The 13,973-nt window shown below is 42.0% G+C and overlaps 1 protein-coding gene across 3 annotated transcripts in view; it reads right to left on the reverse strand.

The window, feature by feature from the left end:
• Nucleotides 1-13,763, reverse strand: part of srsf11 (serine and arginine rich splicing factor 11) — a 38,987-nt gene extending 25,224 nt beyond the window's left edge. For 2 of the 3 annotated variants that reach the window (XM_070886982.1, XM_070886981.1), the window contains exons 1-3: nt 13,418-13,763; nt 7,344-7,477; nt 4,007-4,116 (exon numbers count right to left, since the gene is read on the reverse strand). In XM_070886982.1, the coding sequence (XP_070743083.1) occupies nt 4,007-4,116; nt 7,344-7,477; nt 13,418-13,533 (360 nt within the window). In that variant the 5' untranslated portion in view covers nt 13,534-13,763. Of the gene's footprint in view, nt 1-4,006; nt 4,117-4,437; nt 4,942-7,343; nt 7,478-13,417 lie in introns of those variants that run through there. The other variant, XM_070886983.1, reaches the window with a different exon arrangement.
• Between the last annotated feature and the right edge of the window lie 210 nt (nt 13,764-13,973).

The following is a 13,973-nucleotide window of genomic DNA, read 5'->3' on the forward strand; positions in this document are numbered from 1 at the left end:
CCCCCCCACACTCTCCCTCTCTCCTTCTCCTCCTCCCCCCCACACTCTCCCCTCTCTCCTCCTCCTCCCCCCCACACTCTCCCTCTCTCCTCCTCCTCCCCCCCACACTCTCCCTCTCTCCTCCTCCTCCCCCCCCACACTCTCCCTCTCTCCTCCTCCTCCCCCCCACACTCTCCCTCTCTCCTCCTCCTCCCCCCCACACTCTCCCTCTCTCCTCCTCCTCCCCCCCCACACTCTCCCTCTCTCCTCCTCCTCCTCCCCCCCCACACTCTCCCTCTCTCCCTCCTCCCCCCCACACTCTCCCTCTCTCCTCCTCCCCCCCACACTCTCCCTCTCTCCTCCTCCCCCCCACACTCTCCCTCTCTCCTCCTCCCCCCCACACTCTCCCTCTCTCCTCCTCCCCCCCACACTCTCCCTCTCTCCTCCTCCTCCCCCCCACACTCTCCCTCTCTCCTCCTCCTCCCCCCCACACTCTCCCTCTCTCCTCCTCCTCCCCCCCACACTCTCCCTCTCTCCTCCTCCTCCCCCCCACACTCTCCCTCTCTCCTCCTCCTCCCCCCCACACTCTCCCTCTCTCCTCCTCCTCCCCCCCACACTCTCCCTCTCTCCTCCTCCTCCCCCCCACACTCTCCCTCTCTCCTCCTCCTCCCCCCCACACTCTCCCTCTCTCCTCCTCCTCCCCCCCACACTCTCCCTCTCTCCTCCTCCTCCCCCCCACACTCTCCCTCTCTCCTCCTCCTCCCCCCCACACTCTCCCTCTCTCCTCCTCCTCCCCCCCACACTCTCCCTCTCTCCTCCTCCTCCCCCCCACACTCTCCTCTCTCCTCCTCCTCCCCCCCACTCTCTCTCCCTCTCCTCCTCCTCCCCCCCACTCTCCCTCTCTCCTCCTCCTCCCCCCCACACTCTCCCTCTCTCCTCCTCCTCCCCCCCACACTCTCCCTCTCTCCTCCTCCTCCTCCCCCCCACTCTCCCTCTCTCCTCCTCCTCCCCCCCACACTCTCCCTCTCTCCTCCTCCTCCCCCCCACACTCTCCCTCTCTCCTCCTCCTCCCCCCCACACTCTCCCTCTCTCCTCCTCCTCCCCCCCACACTCTCCCTCTCTCCTCCTCCTCCCCCCCACACTCTCCCTCTCTCCTCCTCCTCCCCCCCACACTCTCCCTCTCTCCTCCTCCTCCCCCCCACACTCTCCCTCTCTCCTCCTCCTCCCCCCCACACCCCCCCCTTCTCTCTCTCTCTCTCTCTCTTCCTCCCCCCCCACACCCCCCTCCCTTCCCCCCCACGCTCGCTCTATTCCTTTCCCCAAACGTTCGCGCGCTCTCTCCCCCCCCCCCCCCCTTTGCCACCAAGCTCTCTCTCCTCCTCCCCCCCCATCTCTCTCTCTCTCTCTCTCTCCTCCTCTCTCCCCGCCCAACCATCACTGCCTTTTCTCCTTGCCCACCAGGCTCTCTTCTTTTCTCCCCAGGCTTGCTCGCTCTCTTCTTTTCCCCCTCCCCCCCCCCCCCCCCCGCCACCAAAGCTCGCCCAACTCTCTCTCCGCTCCGCTCCCCCCCCCCTCCCTCCACCGCCTTCTCTCCTTGCCCACCAGGCTCGCTCTCTCTTTTTCCTTCTTCCTCTCCTTCCCTCCCTCCCTCCCTCCCCCCCCCCCCCCCTCCCTCCCCCTCCGGGCTCTCTCTTTCTCTGCCGCTGCCCTCCCCGCCGCAGGCTCGGGGCCCCTTTGGAGGCTTGCGGGAGGCTTCAGAATAAATGTGCTCGGGGCCCCACTTCAGGTTCTTGTTTCGGGCAGTAGGCATCGGGGCGGAGTCTTGAGAAGACAAACAGAAGGCGCAGGACAGAAAAAGGGCAATACAAATAGTCAGTCCCGTAAACAATTCTGTGAATTTCCCACAATTTTTTTTTATTACTGGGAGACTCCTTTAGAGCTCAATGAATAGTTTATATGAAACTGCCATTGGGTGTGTTTCTGCTCCTCTTATCCATCAATTCTAATCTAATCAGCTGATAATCTCGGGACATGGTTTCAGATGTCAAACTGCAGGGATCAGACACGGGCCACTGATATTCAATAAACAGGGTCAGTGTTAACATTTGACAGTCTTTATGGCAGACAAGCACCACTTTTAATAAGACATTATTGCCCGAAGGACGGTTAAACAGTCTTTACAGTAGAGGGCACCAACAACATCCCAATAGTGGATAGTCAAGGGGCTATGGGGGGGGCGGGAGGAGAGGAGCTTAACACAATTACTAAGGAGGTGGTACGCCGTAAGATAATGGGACTAAAGGCAGATAAATCCCCTGAACCTGATGGATTGCATCCTAGGGTCTTAAGAGAAGTAGCGGCAGGGATAGTGGATGCATTGGTTGTAATTTACCAAAATTCCCTGGATTCTGGGGAGGTCCCAGCGGATTGGAAAACTGCAAATGTAACACCCCTATTTAAAAAAGGCAGACAAAAAGCAGGAACTATAGACCAGTTAGCCTAACATCTGTGGTTGGGAAAATGTTAGGGGTCCATTGTTCATCATCATCATCATCATTATAGGCAGTCGCTCGGAATCGAGGAAGACTTGCTTCCACTTCTAAAGCGAGTTCTTTGGTGGCTGAACAGTCCAACACAGGAGCCACAGACCCGGTCACAGGTGGGACAGGCATTCGTCGGGGGAGGGGGGACGGGGACGGGACGGGACTGATTTGCCGCACGTGCCTTCCGCTGCCTGCGCCTGACCTCTTCACGTTCACAGCGTTGAAATTCGAAGATCTCAACGCCCTCCCGGATGCACTTTCTCCACCTAGGGCGGTCTTCGGCCAGGGTCTCCCAGGTGTCAGTGTTCAGTGGTGATGTCGCACTTCACCAGGGAGGCTTTGAGGGTGTCCTTGTAACGTTTCCACTGCCCACCTTTGGCTCGTTGGCCATGAAGGAGCTCCGGGTAGAGCAATTGCTTAGGGAGTCTCGTGTTTGGCATGCGAACTAAGTGGCCTGCCCAGCAAAGCTGATCGAGTGCATCAATGCTGGGGATGTTAGCCTGGGCGAGGATACTGATGTTGGTACATCTGTCCTCCCAGGGGATTTGCGGGGACATCGTTGGTGATATATCTCCAGCGACTTGATGTGTCTTCTGTACATCGTCCATGCCTCTGATCCATACAGGAGGGCAGGTATTATTACAGCCCTGTAGACCATGAGCTTGGTGGTTGGTTTGAGGGCCTGGTCTTCGAACACACTTTTCCTCAGGCGAGCGGGCCTCCTCCAGCAGCAATTGGGCCTCCTCCAGCGACAGCAACTGGGCCTCTCCTTCCTCGCTGATGATCTGGCAAGATTGTATTAAATGGCGGAGCAAACTCGAGGGATGATATGGCCTACTCCTGCTCCTATTTCATATGTTCTTAAAGTCTCAAACTAAAGATTGCTATAGCTTTCTACTTCCGACTCAAAAGCCGCTGTTCAGTGCTTGGAGCAGACAACATAATTAAACAGCACAATCGAGCTGGTTTAGCATTGTGCTAATTATGTCAGCTACAATTTGCAGAGCACGATGTAAATCAACAACAGTTGAACTTAACTGGGAAAAAATTTATTTTTGCTCTTCTTGGAGGATATCAGTTAGAATAGAAAATACATTTGGACCAGCAAAAGCATTTGTTTCTGCACAAAATAAACAGAACACTTAAGACGCAATAACCGGCAACATTGAAACAGATGTTAATGCAAATGGATAATCGTATTCATTTTTTTAGCAGATATAAGTGACTGCCAGTTTTAAAAGTGGCCGTTTTAAGTGGTGAATAGAAAAAAACCCTCATTCAACTGAGCTAATGGGGAAGCCTAATCACCATCAATCTTAACAGCTTCAGGATCGTACTGTTTACTCACATTAAAATAGGCTCATTTTCCTATGCTGCAATTTCAAAATAATTTCATAGACCAACCTAGAAATACACATCAGTAATTAAGTCCCTTTAACAACAATGATTATTTTAACTAACTTGAAATTGAAGAGTTTACTTACAGATGTCAGAGGATGTGGTGTAGGTAAAAGTCCACCTCCAGGCAGCAAACCTGCCACTGCATTAGCTGGTGCCAACAGAGACAAAGCCTTTGATTCATCAGGAATGACTCCTGTAGAAAAATTCAAATCTGCATTAGAACAAACCCACACAAGTTGAGAGAATACACATACATACACCCAGCAAAACAAGGTCTCACTGTTTTCAGCACCTTAGCTTGTAGAAAGTACACTTATAATCTTGCTAAAATAGATTTTATGTTTTACTAATTACAACTGAAACCTTTAAACTTTTAGAATGAAATGTCATAGATGTAAAATTTGATTTTTTTTGCCCTGAATCTACAAATCAGTATATACTATAGTAAAAAAAATAAAATAAATATCACAATACACACTACTTTTTTTTTGTAACACTGCCAAGATATTATCACCTGTACTCGATTTTTTAGTCATGAACCAAACGTAAGCAAGCACAGTCGGTTCTCCAGGGGTTGTGCTCTCAACTTTTCAAAAGATGTTTTATGAACAAGCGACTCGTGTCGGCTGCTTCACTATAAAGCACACAGAAAAATCAAGATACACAAGACAAAAAAAAGTTTATGATTTAGGGACCAAAATCATGAAAAAGTTCACTATGACTTGTTTAGAACTTACCATTAGACAGGAGAAATTCATGAACAAGCTGAAACATACTGCTCATTATATATTAAATGCTACTTTTTGTGTAAGTGAACCACTTTTTTTGCAATGTTACTAGATATCAATTTGCCACTGTGCCCCAATGCCCCATAATCAAGAGTGACATTCTGTAAATATATACACACCAACTGCATTTCTATCCTTTACAGATAATAGTAATTATCAGCACTGCATGTATATAAAGATACTGTGTAGCACCTCAGCAAGAAAACATACAACAAGTAAAGGACACTTAAGAGAAACTGGATTAGCTGCAGAAGGCAAAACTGTTGGGTGGTATTTTCAGCAGGGCCTGGTAAATAGGTCTGGCTGAACCAGGGAAAAGAACTGTAAAACACAACAACAAAAAAAGAAAAACCACTGTTAAACAAAGGCAATGGTTCCACTTTCTGTACTGAGCGGTGCTGATAAAATTAACAGAATGCACTTAGCATAGCGTTATCCGGGTCGTTTACATCACTGAGATGCTACCAACTGTCATAACTAAAGGCTTGTCTTTTAAATGATTTATGAAATTTACTATGCACTTCATATGTACCTTTGGCGTTCATACTCAGATGGAAGAGGAATTTGACAGGAGGGAAAGAACAAAGAAAAAAGGGGAAAGGAAAACAGACAAAAGAATGAAAGATAACTGACAGCCATCGTCTACCAGTAAACAGAGTTCCGACATGCTGTAAGTCCTTTTTCAAGCTGAGCAAGTTATTGCACATATTACTTGCTTACCGTGTTTCTTGTTTGTATTTAGCTAATCCAGATCTTCATTACAGCACAAATCACAATCACACACAAATTAAAACATGCAAATAAAAAAAGAAACCTCTACATTGGACTCCAGAAAAGTTAGATTTTGTGATGTGCATCAAAGTACACAGTAATTGGTACTTTTAAGTTTTCCATCAGTTATACAAAAGTTCCTCCAAATTTTCAACATTGATTTATTGATCAATTTCACCAACTGAACCAGAAATGTTTTCATTCTAACCAAATTTTTTTTGAAGAAATTTGGCTCAGTGCATAAAAACTCAAGTGTAAGCTACACACAATACGCGGCCAAAAAAAACTTTACTGTTAATGTAATGAGTCATTTTAAAATAAAAGCAATTTCACAGTTCAACCATGAAGTACCAACTTATCTGGAACCCGGAGAGAATTTTATTTAAAAAAAACAGTTCAGTGTAGTATAATGTGTGATTGCAGATACCATAAAGCAGGCCATTTTGGCATACACAGCTTTGTGTTGCCATTCCAAGTGTGTAATTTGATTTATAAATTGAATTGTTACCAATCACTTTCTAGTCCCACACAAACCAAAATAAATTGTGCCAAAATTACCTACTCTATAGTACTTTATCCCTTTTAATAAATTTCTCTTTTAGTCTGCCCTCTTTTAATCTGCTGAATTCTTTGCTTCATACAATCTAAACTGGATATCAAAGCCTAGAAATATAGAAACAGTGAAGAGAAAAGGTAGTTAACGAAAACAAATGTTTACAACAGGACAACACATGGGGACTCTTATGCTTGCTGGCCTTTTGTAAATTGCCTAGAATCCCCTGTCGCTGCAGAGGACCCACTTTTTCAGTCATCAGGGAAGGGGCTCTGCAATTGCCTTCTCCACTATAAAAATCACACACACAGATAACAGAGAGAAGAATTTATTATTTTGGGTGATGCTCTGGGTTTTATGAAACAATATGGTTATTAAAAAGACAACTCCACCTCACAAAAGCACACATAAAAAGCTGGATTAACCAACTTTTTAAAAACTTTAGACTAAGAAGTCCCACCCCATTAACAACCCTTGGTGTACTGCATTAAAACAAAATTATTTTGAGAATACCCATGTATGTTTCCACAAGCAATTAGAATGCTAATAGCTTCGCTCCTCATAACTTCCATTTTAAACTGGGTTTCTCTGACAAAAATAAAAGTCACTTTCGGCAGGTTTGATAGTACAACCAAATATTTTTGTGCCATGGTTTAGAACCGAATTCAAGAAGCTAAAGTACTAAACATATTTTTAAAAATAAGTTCATATTAATGCTACAGTGTATTAAACATTAATTACTTTAGAATATGATTGTACCTACTAGTAAAATATAACATTGTAAGATGGACAATAGTAGTGAAATTACAATTAATTTGTGATAATGACTGTTCCAACGTTATTTTGAGGTGCATTATTCTCATGTGTGGCCTGCCTCATTGTGTAATAGTAGTGTTTAGAAGAAACAATGTGCATTGTCGTGGCTATGATCTAGTAACACCCCCATGGTTAAAATATTATTTAATGCTAAATAAAAATTTGATATTGAAAGTAATTAATTTTTACAACCGGCCATAACCATCAGTCCTAATATAAATTATTCAGTCTAGATGCTACATCAACCATCTGTCTCTAAAGAATCCATTGAAATTAGTCAAACAGGTTTCATTAGAAATTTTTAAAAATACACTGCAGCTTTAACATTTTATATTTGCATTGTCTTAATGATGGCAGTATATCAAGGGTTAATGTATCAATATCACTAATAACATTTAACATGCTGGTACATTGCAATTTATTGAAAAATGCTCTAATGGATACAACTGAGGTTATAAAGGGCCAAAAACCCCTAAGCAATAAAACACAAACCTTCTGTGTAAGGTACAACTATCAAAGCTCTGTCAATGAAGACTGTGTTTGTCAAATGCTGCGCCACTCCCACAGCGTCAGGATCATGAAACTTTACGAAACACACACGAGACGTCACTGGCAATGGTGATTCACTGAAAAAAAATCAAAATATGATTGAACCAGTGTTGAGATTACATTGTACAGGTACAACGTCTGAAATCCGGAATTCTCGGGACTGAATCTGTGCCTGTTTTTGGGTTTTTCCGGATTTCAGACAAGAAAATCAAGCCTGAAATCCAGAATCCTCGACCAAATCCGTGGCGGGTTTTGAGTGCCGAGGTCCAAAATCCGGCATGGATTAGGTCAAGGATTCCGGATTTTAGATATTTTCTTGTCTGAAATCTGAAATTCTCAACCGAATCCGAGCCGGATTTTGGGTTTTGCCTTAGAAATGTTTTCGAACAATAATCCCAGATTCCAGACGACCCCATCAGCTATGCACAAAATGTCCAGTTTTCAGAATTCCAGATTCGGGACGGTGCACCTGTATCCTACTTTTAAAAAACACAAAATGAAAAGACAAATAGCTACAAATGGATCTTTCAATCTCAACCATACCAAGTGATAAAAGAAGTTAATGTTTCGAAGCTGGCTAGTCACCACCAAATCAGTTTTCCCATCATTTCTGCTGACACACACCAGGCACACACTCATTACAAGAGAATAGAAAATGAAGCCTACATGTCCAGGCTATTATTGCAGATCCACAAAAAATAAATATAACTATCGGTGAAGGTCAAGAAAGCAAATCTTAACCCCACAAGGTGACTATGGGGTAGATGGGGAAAGGAAAGCAAAAATTACGCAAAACTACTTCAGCTAAGTAGGAAGAGATCTAAAACTGCTTATGTTTTGCCCCCTTCCCAAAATCCAGTTAAGAGTGGTGGGAAGGGCAAGGGTTAATATGTCAATATCACTAATGATGTTCAGTCAGACAGAATTGCAGTTCTGGCTAGCAAATATTTAAGCAAAAATTATCACAATTATAGTTAAAGAATAATTAGTTCATCAGCAAGCAATTGCCAATTGAATGCAATCGTGGAAGGAAGTCACAATGACAACTCACTGATAAGAAAATAGATTCATATAAATTTTTCTTTTGAAAAAGGTTTGGGATCATCAACTGAAAATGTGGCGGTCAGGAAGCAATGGCAGGGACGCTGACCACTTCAACACACCATCAGTATGTATTATTGCTCTAACATTTTAATCACTTTTTCTATCAACTGGAATTGACAAATGCTTTTAACGAGTGCAGCTCAGTATTTAGATTTAGCAGGAACAAGTTATATAACTTCAATAAAGAACCATTCCAGCTTTCTATAACTGGCATGTTCCTGCCTATATTTGTCTTCTGTGTTCCTCCCTTGCTTTTTGATTCTTGGCTCCTTTAGTTATCGATTTCTTATTCCTTTACCAGTCTTTCTCCTCCACAGGTACCGAGGGCAAAAATAGCATGCAACCATCTTATTACTGTAGCAAGAGACTCCACACATGTAGCTTCCCCCCTCTTAAAAAAAAATATATAATACTCCGTTTTATACTGGAAACAATCACGGGAGTTTTTCTTTCTACGTGCTACTCGCTCTCTGGTTATGCAGAGACCTGGGTGCAGATTCAAGGTTCCAAATCGACAAAAATTCTCTCATCTCTCCCTTGGTACAAAGCCACAGCTCTCCACTTGGCTATCACCAGAATCCTGAAACCACGCTTGCAAAGGGTCCAACCAATTTATACAAGATTATCATTCCCATCAATTTTGGGTGGTACTTCTAAAACCATCTGGGTGATCTGTTTGTGTTTTTGTTTCCTCATAGAAAGTTGGAAGAAGGGTCTTTAAAGGTTAGAGGTCAGTCAGTGCTCAATCCATTTCTGAAGCCTTTGTTGAACTATTCCAAAAGAACACTAATGAGCTTAAAAGATGTGGCAGTCAGTATAACTCATGCAGCCATTGCAATACATGTGGGTTCAAGAGAAACAGTGTGAAGTCAGGAAGGACTGAATAACTGAGGATGGCACCAAGAAAACAAAACAGTGAAACCTGCTGGAGACAATTTATGTTTTTATATGACTTGGTATTCTATATTTTTAATTTCTCTACAATCAGCACACACTTCAAATAAAACAGAAGACAAATCTTCAATTGACAAACTTGAGATAGCACTATTTTATTTTAAGTTTGGGAATAAACTTGCAAAAAAGTTCACAGTACCGCAATATTTAATCAGTAGCATCGGTAGCACTTTCATGCAGGTTACAATCTGCAACATGGGAGTGCAAGAGGCATTTTCTCAGCCAACTGCTTGGAGTAAAAATCGGACCTAGGAGCGTTTACATCACTTTATGCTAATTCCTCTACAAGCAAGTTTTAAAGGATTTACAAGGAAAGCAGAAATGAATGTGACCTATCACAAACATACATTTAAAAAAAGTATAAGCTAATTTTATGATTACAGGATCACACAGAAGTATTTCCAATGTACCCAAAGAAGTAGCCGTAAAGCATTCCCTGTTAATAAGTCAGAATATTGAAAATGTATTGCCTAGTCATTATGATACACTGTAATTTTATTAAGCTGAAACAGTTTAATAACCCATTATAATAATAATCACTACAGAACTGGAAGTAGTTACAATAGCCTTGATTAAAAGTTTAGCACTATTGTAGCTGATCAGATTTATTATATACCAGAGTATTAAATCTTTTTTGTAGTAGTTACTTCATAGAATCATAGAATGGTTACAGCACAGAAGGCAGCCATTCAGCCCATCGCGCCTATGCCGGCTCTCGGTTAGAGCACTAGTTAGTCCCACTCTCCCGCCCTTTCCCTGTAGCCCTGCAAATTATTTTCCTTCATTACACGTGAACATACAACTTCCTACACTTGTCATTAGTGAGCATATTCCTAACATTTTCATAATTTCCTGAGATTTGAATCAAGTTTCCAGATGTCAAACACACATGGATTTGTAAAATCTAAGTGGAACTTACTTGTACAAATATATACACACTTGTGGTATTGCTTGGTGAGTTGTTAAATATGTTGTATTACATTACATTCAATATATAAAAGAACAAACTTGCATTTATATAGTGCCTTTCATGTCTTAGGATGTCCCAAAATGCTTTATACTCAAGGAATTACTTCTGAAACACAAGTGTTGTGTTGTAGGCAAACATATTAGTGTTTATAGGAACAATGATACATAATTAATCTACAGTTTAATTTGATGTATATATACACACACACACAGAAATATATATACACATATCTATAAATAAAAATAAATATTAGTCTATAAAGTGGTAATGGGATGGGTTGCAGGTAGCACTTAAAATTTAGCAGCAAGGCAAGAGAAATTTATAATTTATGTAGCAGATATAATCTAAACAGTGCAGCTGAAAAATAAATACAAGAAGCAGAGCAGGTGACAAGAAAATTTAAGCAGCAGAACAAAATAAATTAATAAATTAAGCAGTTGAGCTGGTAGCAGGAAGAATGAAAGTTTAAATGGCGGAGAAAAAGATATTAATAATTCGAATAGTGGAGCAACAGAGAAGGATGATTGATGGATGCAAAAATTTAAGCGGGGTTGCCAGGAATACCAGTAGGTCTGCCTGAAAGGCTGCAAAGATGAGCGATGGGTGAACAAGATTGCCCCAGGTAGAGAAGGGGAGAAGGCTGGGAAGCCGGAGGGAAGCAAGGTAAAGTGGGAATGGAGAAAGAAGCATGAAAATGGAAATATAATATACAAAAAGTTAATTGATCAAATTAAAAATAAAACTTACCTGGCGAGAAGGAAGAAAACAGCAGGCAGACCTGGGCAATTCGTACCACAGCTCCACCAGTGGTGGGAAGCCTGTTTACACCGACAGGCAATTGTTTACATATAAATTCTCATTATAAATGGTTACATGGCAATTTTACATTATAAATGCTGATATAAAAGTAATCAAATTGTGACAGCAGGATGCAAGGTTTGTGGACAATGTGTGCCACGCGCAAGACTTTTAGTTAATATATTTATAAACAATTATTTTTAGAGATTAATGCTACAATCGGTGATCTCACGCAAGAGTGTTAAAGATGCAAATTCTTGATTTAAAATGGCACCCCCCCACGCTGCAGTTTCCTTTTGTTCCAAACACTTATTTTATTCTTGAAAACTTTACTCTTGAAAGCTCAGCTCCATCCAAGACCTGGATACCTAAGGAAGCTCTATAGTGTTGAAATCAAGGCTTAATACAATCTCCTACTCAACTCAGGATCTCAAAACTGGAATTCCTTATTTCCCTTCCTTCCATATCTTTGAGTTTTCAAACTAAATATTGACATCATGTAATCATCACTGTGATCTTTTATTCTTCAGCCTTGGCAGCATTCTGTCTAATGGACCTTGGTCCAGCATCTTGTTTATCAAGAAAACCATTATGTAGCAAGTTTATGTTCTAACTGTTGAATATATAAAAGTATTAGTTAATCATAGTTAGCTAATTTAGAAGGGATAAAAATGTTTACTTTTAACATTAGAAACTGACAATTATCATGGGTATTTTCCAACAAACCTCAAGTATGACTAAAATTGTACTTAATTTTAAAAATATTATAACTGCAAGATAGATTGCAGTGTAATTGATTATTGATGCCATTCTGAAAGGATAGACTTGTCATTAGGGCTCATCATTTGGCTCCAGATAAACCTGCAAGTCAATTCTGCAACACGCAACATGGTTCCAGATGGATAAACAGGAAACTTATTAATGCTTCCTACTCGTAACTGCATTTTGAGCCAGTTAAATTTTAACACCACGTGCATAGAGGCCACAGATCCTTAACTCTTGTCAATCTGCACCTAAATTCTCCAGGTTCAGCCAAGTCTGTGTATCCTTAAGAAACAAACAGAAGCTACTTAGGTCTCAAGCAACGTAACTAAAAAGGATTGCACGTGTTTCTTCTCCTACCCCTCAATTGTTGCCTATTTGACAACCAAGTCCCACATAAAAATGGGAACCTAACCATGCATCTGAATATTAATGGGTGTTGCATAAGTCTCTAACCAACCAGAGGTTGGAACAATATTTTAAAGGGGGATAAAATGTACTTTGAAGAAAAATGTTCATAACCATTTTTCTTTGTTAAAATCTTTACTGATTCCAGGCACAACTAATTGCATCAAATTACATATTTCCCGCTGTGTTTTTAAAATGAATTGACACTGATGACAGGATTGACAACAATGAACTCAGTTGAAATTATTTCACCCGTTTTTCAGGATTATGTTCTGCAATTCATTCTTTTTCTGCAATAATTACAAATTAGCTCGATGACTGACTGCTTTTCTAACAATAAAAATTTGTTTTTACTCCTTTTTCATCTGACCATTTTCCTCAATTACCTACGTCTCCCCCATTTAAGAAATAGGAGGCGTAGGCCATATGGCCCCTGGAGCCTGCTTTTTACAACTAACGCCATGATCTTGCCTTAAATGTGGTTCATTTTATTCATAACATTGCTCAGCCCATTTAATAATCTGCAAATTATTAAACTTATAATATTTCAGTGCATTACTCAAAAATGTAGTGTAAAAGCTGACAAAACAATAATTATCGCCTGTCGGTATTCATTGGCGGCCATTTTACTTCACACGGATAATAATGAAACACCTAACTTTGGTACAACTTCAAAAAGCTACCTATTTACAAAAGTATTCTAATGCTTTATTTTTTTTTAAATAATTAGGTCATCCCCAATGTAAATCCAGATAAATGCGGTTGGGAGCATGGTCTGGTGATATTATGGGTGAGAGTGTCCCAAAGCCACACAATAGTGGAAGAGACTGGAGCTGCGTTATTCGAGAGGAAATGCATGTGATATTTTCAAAAGATTTCAAATCGCACTCAGTAAAACGCACTCCGTGCACAAAATCACTTTCCCTCAGAAGTAAAAGTTAAAACGTTTGGCGTCAGATCTTAAGCCGCTGGGCGGCGCGGCCTAGGCCCCGGCCCTGCCTGGGAGTTTGGAGTTACTCACTCTGAAGGGAAGAGCCGCAACTCGTCGATTTTGCCCAAAAACCCGAACAGAGTTTTCATCTGTTCCGAGGTCGCGCTCGGCGAAACATTGGTCACTTGAATGACGTCTGTAGCCATCGCTTTTAGAAATTATATGGGTTTTTTTGTGAAAAAGGGAAGAAATTATTTTCTTGATCCGATTTTCCACGACGTTTTCTTCAACCTAAGACATTAAAATACAGAAGAAAAGAAAGTGGCAAAGTATATATGACAATTTAAAGATAATTAATCGGTAGTGAAAATGCATGGGTCTTCGGCCGAAACCCTCAATAACAACGACAACGGGCAGACTCCGCGGTATCCCACAATCCCCGCGGCGGACTGCGCAGGCGCGACGGTACCTCTCGCCTCCTCCTGCACTGGCTGGTGGCGGCGGCGCTAGGGGGAGCTGCGCGCCTTCGTCCCCAACCCCTCAGCCCAGCGCACAGCGGTCGCCATCATATTCCAGAGTCACACACACACACATACCGCGAAAAGGGAAATGGAGAGAGCAAAAGGATTTCTTTCTTGCTATTTTC

This window comes from Pristiophorus japonicus, chromosome 8, assembly GCF_044704955.1.
Source record: "Pristiophorus japonicus isolate sPriJap1 chromosome 8, sPriJap1.hap1, whole genome shotgun sequence".
In the NCBI taxonomy this organism is placed as follows: Eukaryota; Metazoa; Chordata; class Chondrichthyes; family Pristiophoridae; genus Pristiophorus; species Pristiophorus japonicus.